The sequence below is a fragment of the Larus michahellis genome, chromosome 7, assembly GCF_964199755.1.
Source record: "Larus michahellis chromosome 7, bLarMic1.1, whole genome shotgun sequence".
NCBI classification, from domain to species: domain Eukaryota; kingdom Metazoa; phylum Chordata; class Aves; order Charadriiformes; family Laridae; genus Larus; species Larus michahellis.
This window is the reverse complement of record NC_133902.1, coordinates 2,461,435-2,473,124: the sequence shown is the minus strand read 5'-3', so window position 1 is coordinate 2,473,124 and position 11,690 is coordinate 2,461,435. Positions and strand designations below refer to the sequence as shown.

Below are 11,690 nucleotides of genomic sequence, written 5' to 3'. Positions count from 1 at the left end.
GAAAGCCCAGGAGTGTTTTCCATAATGTTTTATTTCGTGATATCAATGCAAAGAATTCGCAGTGCGGCGAGAGAGAGGACGGTACCGCGTTTAGGTTTCACGTAAAAGGATCGATGCTTCAAAATTCGCCAAGGGGTTCAGTTGTTGTATTAGAAGGTAGCAAGTGAGAAGCGTGGTCCTGCTCGACAATCCAGCCCGTGCGCCTGTGAGAGGCCACGTCCATGTCTGCGGGGAGCTGAGAAGGCACAGAGCGGAGGGACTTGGGGAAATCCTGTCCTCACCTCTCCGGGTTGGACGTGGGCACAGGCAAACTGTAAATTTACTCAGGCTATGGATTGACAAACCTTTTCAGAGACACCCCTAATGACTTCCCCATACCTGGAGTGAGGAGCATTCCCAGTAATGTGGTTATAATCCCCTTTGCTTACAAAAAAGACGAGCAGTCCGTAATGGGCCACATCCTGCAGGACTTGCTTTCCCCCAAACTGCCACCTTCTACAGCACAGGCTCCAAAACTTGACCCAAAATAACATGGAGCTAAAGAGGAAAGCCGTTCCTTTACATTAAGACCTTTTTTCAAACAGCGTTCATGTAACTTTCTGCCAACACGGTGGCAGGGACAGGGAAGCGCCTTTCCCCGCCAGGGGTTCTCTTTGCTACCTGTCAGTAATTTGGTTCAGAGACGTCTGTGATCGTGGTCCCGTAGATTTTGGTCTCCCAGTCTGAGAGCTGCTTCACAAAGCCCCGGTGTGGTCTCATGTTCGTTTTGCATTTCAGAACGTAGTCCCAAGCTCTCTGCAAACAGAGGGAAAACAAAGAAGTGCTGGGAGTTTCTACTGCAAGTGAATCTTGGGTGTGTACACGAAGCAGCTACGCTTGTAACGACACAGCTTTGTATTTACTCCCTGTGTTGGACAGCAAGAACCTGCAGGTAAGACACTGGCTAGCAAGGCAGGGACAGATTAGATCCAGGTGATAGACTGTCACCTCCATACTCTGGTGTCCTGGATACGGGGACAGCTCAGGCTGCTTTCACTACCTGGCAGGTACCTTGTGTTATTTTACACAGATGGAGCGACGCAGCCCTGGATTTTTACCCTAAGATGGTGTTTCTTCCATGGATGATAAGCAGAGCAGTGAAGTGTCAGCTATTCACAGGTAAGCAGCAAAGGTTATCGTGTTTCTGGATTGGTGTGACCTGATACGGCAAAGCAGCTAGGAAGCTGCGGTTATCTCACTGCATTAATTACAGCCATCTTAATTATTTGTTAGTTCCATGTAATCAGCTAGGAACTCTGCTGCGCACAGGGCCGATCCACCATCATTACTCCACTTTACTCCAGCTGCATCCTTGGGTTTACCCAGCAGCGCTCAGCTTCCCACTTTTAAAATAGATTTTTCTCCCCACACTCGGAGGATTGCTTAAGTGTAATGAGACCAAAGGTTAGAAAATAGTGCTCCATTGGTTTGCTTTTCTAATCTCAGTGATTCTGCAGGCTCCCAGCCTGATCTTTCAATATTTACTCTTCCGGGCCCACAGTGTGGATGTCTCTCGTTCCTCTGAACTCAATAGATCTACTCACATGTCAATTACTAATAGAATCAGGGGCCACACATCCCAAATCTGCCTTTCTTTTGCAATATCCACGTCTTTCGAAGCTTTCAAAGATCTTTGCCTACATTGGGTGAAGGATCACATGGGAATCTGTTGCATTGCTTTTGGCTGCAAGAAACAAACTCGTCTGCCAGGATAATCCCCTAGGAAAGCTTTGCCTGGACAACAGTGGGCAAGCACCGCCCAGGCCAGCCGCAACATGGCACTGCCCTGTCAACCTTTTCTTCTTCTTTTTTATTGGCACTGAGCAAAATGCTGAGACCAACCTGTTGATACCGACTGAGAGAAATTGCAAGGATCAGCCTTTGACTTTTGCACGGCTGTCGCAAGCACCTCCAGTAATTCAGCGTGCAAGGGAATGGTTATCAGTGTGCAGGAGCAATCGCGCCCAGCATTACTAGCAGAGACGAAGCAGTGTCTGCAGCCCTGTTGGCACACTCAACCTGAAATTACCCTTTGGCACACAGCGATGGGAAGAGATTTCCCCGTATGTCGCAAATATTTGCACAAAATCAATTGGATGATTAGATACAGGCCCAGCTTCAGTGAAGCTGGGATCAATCCTTTCAAGCTCCCAAAGGAGGAAACACTTTCCAAACAAGGATGAGACTTTTAAGGAGACGCCTTTCCGATCCCATGGGAACTAGCCTGCTCTGTGCTAAGCAGGCGCCACCGGGAGATGGTGGCTACGGCTGCACGATGCCCGTGCCCTGTATGCAGAGGGAAAAAGGGCCTGGCACCTGGGGAGAGGCCACCAGGCTATTGCACAGCCGGGTCGTTCTCAGCCACCCTTCATTATTTTTTCTTACATTATTCAGAGCTATGGAACAAAGCGTACTGGCCATTTAACCTGTACACCCCTCCTGGGCTAGTGTTACCCCACTCCAGACTTCTCTACAGTACTGCCTGTGGGAGCGGATTGCGTCTGGAGAAATAAAACAGGATTTTGTAAGAAGCCAGTGCTGCTGAGCCCAGTGGTATATCAGAGCCCTGCAAGCACTGGGTTCTGAATTTCCCTGTAACCCCATGGTGTTAAGAGATGGGATTAACTCCAGTAGCTTCCAGATACTCTCTTTCTGAGACCCAGGAGAGCAAAAATGCAAAGATCTGTAACCGCAGCTTTATTTTTATAGCCCTGTAGCTAAGGAGGGAAATACAAGAATATCACAGGTGCCAGGGTAAGGACTCACAGATCCAACGTCACACCTAAGCCACCTCCTTAAGAGCATAAAGAATCTGGAAGCTGATATAATAGAATCTATTACATTATCAGGTGGTTAGTCTGCATGAAAGCACAGATAACATCTTTCTCATTACTACAGTAATGAGGCTTCAGAAACAGAAATAAACTGCAGACCCAGCCAGTATCTGTGGGAAATATGACAGTGATGTACCTTCAGGGAAAACTGGCAGGAATGCATAAGATAGGCGATGGTTACTGTGCTGCTCCGGCTTATCCCCAGGCTGGAGAACACCAGCACCGCTCCGCGATCCAGCTGAGCGTCTGAGTAAAGAAATGCCAATCACAAATTAGTGATCCGGGAAATCAAGCTTCCAATTGTACGGTCAAGCGCGACTTCGGTGACAGCTGACAGGCTGGCAGCCTGAGCGACAGGAGCCCTCATGAACCCTGACAGCCGCAGATGGGCACTGCCAGCTCCCGTTTCTGTAAGCATTTGCCTTTCTTAAAAATGCACTGAGTCAAAACGTGGCTTTGAAGAGCAGAACCAAAGGACAATGACCAGTCCATGCTTCATTACAGATCAGTGTCACCTTTACATCAGATAACTGAAGAAAAGTGGCCCACCGTGACCAATCCGCTGCGGTCAGCATCACATCAGCTACTCAGGCTCCTCCCGGGGAGGTTTAAAGGTATTGAAATTTCTGATGAACACAGGCCTAACTGTTTGCTACTGAAGCGGGAGAAATCCGCTCTCGAACTGGAGGGGACTTAGACTTCAAGTCCCTTACCCCTCTGTGGGGATCACCAGCAGGACGCATGTACGGGCCAGCTGTGGTGCTGATTTTACGATGTTTTTATGATGGATACTTTGCAGTGAAAATTGCTACGATCAGCAAACTCTGATCCGCTTGGCTTTCAGAGGATGCTGTCACTCACTCCTAACCACACCAACTCTGCTATCTGTGCCTGAAAGGTTGCATATTTTATTAATAACGTTTTGAATTCGTTCCCTCCCTCTCCAGAGCAGACAGCATGACATGTTTTTGGAATATCAGCAACTGAACTCTAGAATTCGTAGGGCAAACCCTCTTCTTTTATTGTTGTCAAGAGATTGTGGGGGTTTTGCATTTCTTTTTTTCTTCAAGCTCTAAAACAGATTTTACTGACTTATTTCTATCATGAGATACTAGTTCTGTTCTAAGACCTGAGTAGAAATGGTTTCACTCCAACATGCACTTGGCATGAGGACACCCACCCTCCTCTGAGAGTATGCGGAGAGCTTTAGTCTACTGTTCACCCGTAACCGTTCCAGTTTAAGTAATCTACTCTGGACTATCAAGTAAACAGTATACACTTCCACAAGAGCTACGGCTAATAAACTCTTATAGTCTGTTTTGGAAATTTCCACGAACTGACGTGAGAAAGACACTTTCTTCTGAAATACTAGTGGGGAAAAAACCTGTGTCAAAATGAAAGGCAAGTAAGTGGATTTTGGGTTTCAGTGCATGCAAATCACGGCCTTCAGTTCAGGACTACAAAATTATATCCTCAAATATTGTTTCCTTGTTTCTTTGTTGGTGTCTAGTTGTCATTTCTTATTTCGTACATAGATCATAAGATCCATGGGGATGGGGTGGTCTTTTGCTTCTGGGCCTGTACAACACTCAGCTCAGCAGGGCCGCCGTCAGTGGCAGGTGTTATTTCATGAGTGTGATAACAGCAGCAGGGTTGGACACCATCACAGCATGGAGCTGCACGAGCTACGTCTGCTGTGCTGCTGCAGGCACTCAGCTGGAGACTATGGTTTTTTCTTGCCTGCTCTGATGTAATCAGCTGAAGGCAGGTTTATGCCGCCCAACCTGAAAGTCTTCCTAGGCCCTACGGTGGGTCTGCACTGCAAATCACAAAGATTAGCAGCGTCTTCTGCTAAGCTCCCCAATGCGTGTCACGCTCTTCTTCAAATAAAGCTCTGGCGGTTGAAGATTTCGGCTGGTAAGAGTCAAAGGGCTTTTAATTTAAGAACGTTTATTTATAAATAAATAAAGTAAATATATAAATCAAGAAAATTAAAGAAAAAAGGAATAGGAGGAAATCCTGTGAAGCCCTAACCGACATCCTACAGCAAAGCCTTCTCAGATCTAGTGGAGAGCTCACTATTATCAGAGTGAGGTATGCTTCAAAGCGAGTAGGAACCTCAGAGTCAGATGCCGCGTAAAATCTCCTCTCTGTCCATCAGGCCGGTTACTAAGGCAGCTCTGGTACCCATTAGGGTGTGGGCTTGCCTGGGAGTACACTGATCCCCAAAGATTACGACCCTCCTGTCTGAGCTTCCTGTTCGAGTGAACTGGAGTCACTCCCATCTAATATCCCAGCGTGAGCAAGGTCTCTGGAATTCCAGATTAGGAAAAACTCACCTATGAAATGACAAATGGTGCCAAAGGCAGAAAAAAGATCTGCTTCAAGCGAATCTGGAACAGGTACATGGAGGTATTTGCTGCCTTCTGCAAACCTGGAAGAAGAGCACACAGCGTGACATAGACCAGAGAAGCAGCTTTGAAAAAAATGTCTTTGTTGGAGGCAAGCTGATAATTTTGTTTGCTGTTACATGTGTGAGTTTTTCATCATCGTCGTCACCATCATTAACATTACGATAAGGGATTTGTTATGGTAAGACACTGAGGTGCTTGTAATACAGAACCACTTTAATTACTGATTTTCCGTTCCACATGATATCAGCATTGATGTCTTAACCTACAGCTTCCTTCGTCTGAGAGCTAAATGAAAACAGATGAACTGAAAGCAAGAGTGCCTTCACAGCATGCACGGTGGCACTTTAGCGAACACAGCCCCCCAGTTCACTTTGTGTCGTTTTCTATGACAGCGTCCTCCTTCCACAAGCTCAGCAAACTTAACTTGGAGAACTAATGGAACAAAACGTTGGCGAGGAATTTCTGAAATGTGAAAGCACATCACGCACAGAGGGCATGGGAAGATTACCCACGGTGCAGAGACCTTTGAATATTTTCCTCCAGAGCCAAAGGCATGAGAAATGTCTGCTGCTACACAAGCACTGGGGTAGGTGACTGGATTTCTTACTTCCTTTGTTTTGGCCACCACCTTGAGAAATGCCACTGGATTTTTCACTGTGTGAAACGGCATTTCCAGCATGGCCTACAGACTGAGCACAACGGTCATGGACAGCTGCAGGTAAGGAAGGAAGACCAACAATGTGAAACATCAGTGATTTAGCTTTTGCACTGATGCGTTTGTAAGATTTTGCTCTGAAAGCCATTCAGAGATGTAGGTTCTTCCCAAAGGATGATGGTATGCGACAGACTCAAAATGCCAAGGGCCTCCTAGTCCTCCTCTCACCCAGTACACCCATGTCATGGTAGAGGGCTGCAGAACTGCATTGCTGTTGTGCTAACTCTGGAGTGGAGATCAGAAAAATGAGCATGAAATAGCACTTGAATCTGCAGAGTCTTCCTCCAGCCAGGGGTTTATTTGGAAGTCCACTGGCACTGAGTTCTCTGCGAGTGGGTTCTGGTGCTATGCCACCTCACTTTTTTCACAGGCACAGATATTGGTGAGGATACGCCTTGAACTATTTAACTTACAGCGTAGCATGCTGTTCAGAGATGTTGACTTGTGCTTTGATCTTCAGATCTTTCTGAATTTGTGCGTCACAGGCCTGCTTGAAATTGCCCATATATAACTTTGCAGGCAGTATTTCTACAGGGTACGGCTGGAAGTTCTCTAGTTCCTGCCAGAGAAAAAACATAGACTGAGTTTAGAGAGTGTGCTCGCTCCTATTAGCTTGGTAAGTTCTTAAACAGAAGTCATGTGAAGAATTGACCACAGGCTTAGTGAACAGCCCATGACACATTCTAGTGTCATAATTCATTTAATCACCTGGAATTTCCATATATTGAAATCTTTGCTAGATTTAGTGATAATAATTAACAGCAGTGCTGTCATTGTGGTATTACTTGAAACAAATCCTAACTAGACAGGAGGCGGCATATATTTTTTACATTGTCTGGAGGGACTGCAGCATAACAGATTAATTTGATGTTCTCCCCGGTTACTGTTTGCAAGCCTAAATGAAATCATCTGCCACCTGCAGAGATGCAGGTGCCCTGTAGTGGCACAACACAAGTCTGCAGCTGCTTCTGCTGTCTGCAGCGTAAAGGCTGAGAATAAAAATAGACGAGTAGTCGACAGTGCCTCTACCTCCCTAACTGATACTCGGCTAACGCTACAGCAGAACAAAGCAGCAGCCTAACAATTTAAAGCAACAGAGAACAACAGCTTAAACCGAGAGGCAAGCAGGTACTCTGTGTCCAGTTGAATCTGATGGGGAAGTTCAGCAGTTTGTTACCCTTCACAAAGCAGCACAAAGTGAATTGATTTTCTCTCCTGCGCTGTAGCATCCCACAGGTTAGTACCGTGTCATGGGCTATTTCACGGGAAGCAGAAGTGAGGAGATACAACGGGAGCTAAAGGTATGTTGCGATGAGATGCTCTCTGCTGTCCAGTACTCTCTAAGTCTGCCCTGCCTCAGGTCCTGTCCTAGATGTGAAAAAAGGGTAACCGTTTCTCATAAGCTAAATAGATCATTGTTTGTAGGTGAAACGAAACAATTAGGATACCAATGTTCCAGTGGATGGCTGTTTTCTTTCCGGGCCTGTTGAAACAATGCAGCAGCACTCGCTTTGTGATCCTTCCCGATGGAAAGCTTTATAGACAGGGAACACAGTGCTTGATAGGAATTGTACTTCTGTCTGAAAACATTCACTGTGTAACATCCTAGATAACCACGTGTCAGAGAGGAACCTGCTTCTTTTCATCATTTGCTACTGTTTGTTTAGTTATCTGTACTCTCCAGTAGGCCAGTTTGGGGGTTATCAGAGAAACCTTCCCAGGTTGTTTTCATGAGCTTTCTTTCACGCAATAGAAAAAGGATAAAAAAGGCAAAGTGTGGCTGTAAAAGAATTAGTGGTGAGATGCAGGGAAAGCACAGTAACTCAAATCACATTTTAATTCCTTTGTTTGAAAATAGTCTGATAGCAGGTTTACACCACCATTTAACTTGAATTCATTGGCCATCATCAGTTGGATATGAATGTTAATGTCTTCTACTTACAAATTAGTCTCATCTCACCTGAGGCATCCACAATATCTTCTGAGTCCTCAGAAAATGATAGCAAGCTGAAAAACACTTGTATCCTCCCCTCAGGACCAGGACGGGATGGCGGGTGAACTGCTCTAAGCTTCTGGCATATCGGACGGCAGTTCCTTCCTCAGCATCTAATGAGATCAAAAAGCTATTTGCCAGGGCAGGTTTAGAGTGTCTCCAGCAGCACTGGGCGTTACATCTGGCCCCCTGACACCGACAGCAAACGCCTTGTCATTTCATCTAATGGTCTGCAGAAAGCTCTACTAAAAGCTAGACGTATTCTTTAACTGTTGCTGCAGATCAATAACAAGGCTCTCACGGTTTTCACCTCTTGTCCTGATCTTTTCTTCATCTCCTGGTTTCTTTTGTAGGTCAAGATGAAGGGTTTTTTTCCTCCCCATTATTCTTTGGGAATAGGGAAGTATTATTAATTTAAATCTAATAATCTTAAGTTTTATGGACGCCCTTTTTTTTAGTCTGCTTTAGGCAAAGGGGGAAAGAAGGAGGTCTCTGGAATAAATTTTTCACAAGTGTTTTAAACACTCCCTTCAGTGAAGCAAATAATGTGAGATGGCTGCTCCCCCTCCTTCTCCCAAGGGATCCATCCCACTTGCCTCTAGCTATGTCTGCTTTAGAAATAGATCAGCACAATAGAAACCCACTTCTGATCCTTCACACTTTCCCTTGCTGCATTCTCACGACTGAGCATTTATGAATGTGCTTGCTTTATTCATTCCCCTTGCACTCCCAGATTTTTGTCTTTAAAAAATGATGTAAATCTTTGCTAGAACTATAGGAGCCTTTATAAAGCTAATAGGAGCCCAACAAACGTACAGAAGTGGCTCTGCATATGGCAGAACTCCTTGCCAAAGGATGCGTGAAAGCTAAACATTTCCATGGTTCAAGGAAGACTGAACAATTACATGGAAAAGTTTCCAGCTCTTCACATTTCTTGGTGAACTCCATCGAATCATCACCCCCGTTAAAGCTAAGTCTTTTTAAATATGATAATGTGAAAGCCTTTTGTAACTCTCAAAGAAGGAAGTACTCACTCTGTGAACATACGGAACTTGAGTCACTGTTTTCAACCTCTGAAGAAGCACTGCTCCCTAAAAGGCAATCATTGAACAAGCCCAATCTCAGTGAAATGTGAAAAAAAAAAAAAAAAAAGAACCCATTCCTCACACGCAACAAGGAGCTTCAGAGGACTTATTCCACAGATAGGAAACCAGGCCTGCCAGAATGCTTTGAAATAAAATCTGGATTTTTGAAGCCTAAGAACATAGGCAACACAGGGGAAAAAAACAGAGGCATAGCACGGATGTTTGAGATGTTCATTTGTCAAAGAAAACTGGGCAAATTTGGATCTCTTCCAATAAGCTCATAAAATTAAACGAGAAATGGGAAGAATATCTATCCGGCAGTGAGGTCTTGACTGACATGGGTCACGGGTACCTTTTTCTTTCTCCTCTTCCTCATAGTCACAGCAATCCAAAGAGCTGGTCTCGCAGTCATACACCACACAGTATCTGACGCACCCCAACTCCTCTGAATCTGGTACCAGATACTCCCCCGTAGGACTCTACCAAAATCACAGAAGAATTCTATCAGGAGCACAGCTCCACACTTTTCTCGTGACATCAATGCTACCGACATCTTGCAAGTTATTAATGTATAGCTACCGGATGGGTTTGGGACTACGTCTGTACTTGACGCTGAAAGAGCCGGTTAGAATTCAGAAATGACGCAAACTACACCAGATTGCTTCATCAGCCGCAGCAGTAAAGATGCCAGCGCTAGCCTTTGTGAGACAAGGCTACAACATGTTCGTTCTTGTGCAATATTTTTCCTGATACACAGCTCCTACGTGTCAATCCTTCGGGCTACCGAAGCCACCTTTGCTTTGTGACAGAATACATCCCCCCAGTGGCAGAAATGGAACACGGCTGGAACAGGGAGGGGAGGCTGGGACAATTCCCGTGGGTTTTAAGCCAATTTTAGCTTACTGCTAATTGCTAAATCCAGGGCTTGTTTCCATAAACGGTAATCCCCTCACCTGTTCAATCCTGCGTGCTGTAATAATATGGCTCTCATCATATTCACGCTGAGTACGGACATCTGAAAAAAACAACCAAGACAGAGCAATTGGCTTATTTGATGCTTTAAAGGTAGAATCCTGTTCGTAATTCAGTCATTGGGAATTCAAGCACTGGCACCAACCAGAGTGAGAGATCTGGTTTTTTTTAGAAACTGAGACTTTCTGATGTGGATATAACAAACACCAATACTGATGTGAGTCTAGGTGTACCACCAAGGGATGCCAGCAGCTTTAGTCCTGACCCAAGTGTGGTACCGCAGCGTCCATGGTGCCAGTCCCGCGCTCAGTTCTGCTCTGCCCCGTGGCATAGCCTGGCTCCACTCGCTGGGATGTTCTGACCCCGCAGCGTCCAGCACCTCTGCCTCTGTGCTGCCTCAGAGACGGGGAAAGGGGCACTGGAGAGACCCCAACCCCACTCCCAAACTGGCTGACTCCTTGTTGTGGTTTAACCCCAGCTGGCAGCCAGGACCACACAGCCGCCCATGAAATTCTGCCCCTTCCCCCTAAAAAGGGCAGGGAGAAGAGGGAGAAAAGGAGGGGAAAGAGAAAAACTCGTGGGTTGAGATGAAGATAGTTTAATAGAACAATAACAGAAATGGAAAATAACAACAACAACAACAATAATAATAATGATACAAATCACTCTCACCACCTGGTGAATTGGTACTTTCCCGAGCAGCGATCAAGGATTCCACCCCCTGGCCAGCCGCCATTTATATACTGAGCATGACATCTATGGTATGGAATATTCCATTGGCCATTCCGTTGTTCTGTCTACGCTCATTCTCAGCTTCTGTGGGAAGCTGAAGAGTTCTTGAAAAGTATAAACATTGCCTAAGCAGCAACTAAACCAACATGCATTATTGGCATTCCTTTCAGAGCGATCACTGGAAAGAACATTAACTTTTTCCCACCTGAAACCAGGATACTCCCTCACCAAAACATTTAATAATATCATACTATCTTTCCCATCTGAAACCAGACACTCCCTCAGCAAAACATTAAATAATATCACAATATCAGGCACCCTATTTTCGGTAGTGCCACTATGCAAGATGCAAAGGCTTATCGGCAAGCTGCCCAATGGTCAAGAAATCGTGTCCGCCTCTGACACTCGGGAAGCAGGTCAGAGGAGGAGGCTGGATGCCAAAGGCCAGTGAAAGGACAGCAATAAGCAGAAAACTTCCTGATTCACCCTCTGCTGTCGAGCTAAGTGCCAAGAGAGGCTAATGGCCATTCATATTTAGCACCACTGCTTTTTGCTGAGCGTACAGGATGGAAGATGGAGCGGTACCGGGTCATGGCACCTGAAATGGGATAGGAGAAACGCCCCAACAGCAGGGCCCCAGCAATTATAAGAAGTAATGTGTGCTCTTCCCCGCAGGCCGGAGACCCCAGGCCCCATTTCTCCAGGCCGCCGGCCCCTGCCCGCGGGCTCACCCAGCAGGCACAGGTAGTGGGGCTCCGCCAGCCGGGGACACCGCCGGTGCTGGTTGAGAATGTTGTAGAGGTGCCGGGGCTCGCAGAGCTCCAGCCCCGCCATGCCGCCGCCACGGCCCGCCCGCCTGGTTGCTAGGGAGGGACGCCGGGCGGTCGTCGGGGGGGGGGGGAAACG

At 46.2% G+C, this 11,690-nt stretch overlaps 1 protein-coding gene across 2 annotated transcripts; it reads right to left on the bottom strand.

Annotated features, from left to right (window-relative positions):
- Positions 1–13: 13 nt before the first annotated feature.
- STYXL1 (serine/threonine/tyrosine interacting like 1) lies at positions 14–11,667 on the bottom strand. 2 transcript variants are annotated; one of them, XM_074593455.1, is made up of 9 exons: positions 11,516–11,667; positions 10,034–10,095; positions 9,433–9,559; positions 9,030–9,086; positions 7,963–8,108; positions 6,416–6,561; positions 5,213–5,307; positions 3,010–3,119; positions 14–795 (listed from the first exon to the last, which is right to left on the bottom strand). In XM_074593455.1, the coding sequence occupies exons 1-9, from the start codon at positions 11,616–11,618 to the stop codon at positions 664–666; spliced, it is 978 nt and encodes a 325-aa protein (XP_074449556.1). In that variant the 5' UTR covers positions 11,619–11,667; the 3' UTR covers positions 14–663. The 2 variants fall into 2 exon arrangements, with proteins under 2 accessions (XP_074449556.1, XP_074449557.1); XM_074593456.1 differs by lacking the exon at positions 3,010–3,119 and having other exon boundaries at positions 11,516–11,656.
- Positions 11,668–11,690: the final 23 nt, after the last annotated feature.

Bases quoted from the DNA above. Each gene is read 5' to 3' on its own strand.
- STYXL1 (XM_074593455.1), bottom strand. From the start codon at position 11,618: ATGGCGGGGCTGGAGCTCTGCGAGCCCCGGCACCTCTACAACATTCTC. The intron at 10,096-11,515 runs GTGAGCCCGCGG...TGTTTTTTTCAG, and splicing joins CCACTACCTGTGCCTGCTGG to ATGTCCGTACTCAGCGTGAA. The intron at 796-3,009 runs GTACATCACTGT...CTCTGTTTGCAG, and splicing joins CCTGCCAGTTTTCCCTGAAG to AGAGCTTGGGACTACGTTCT.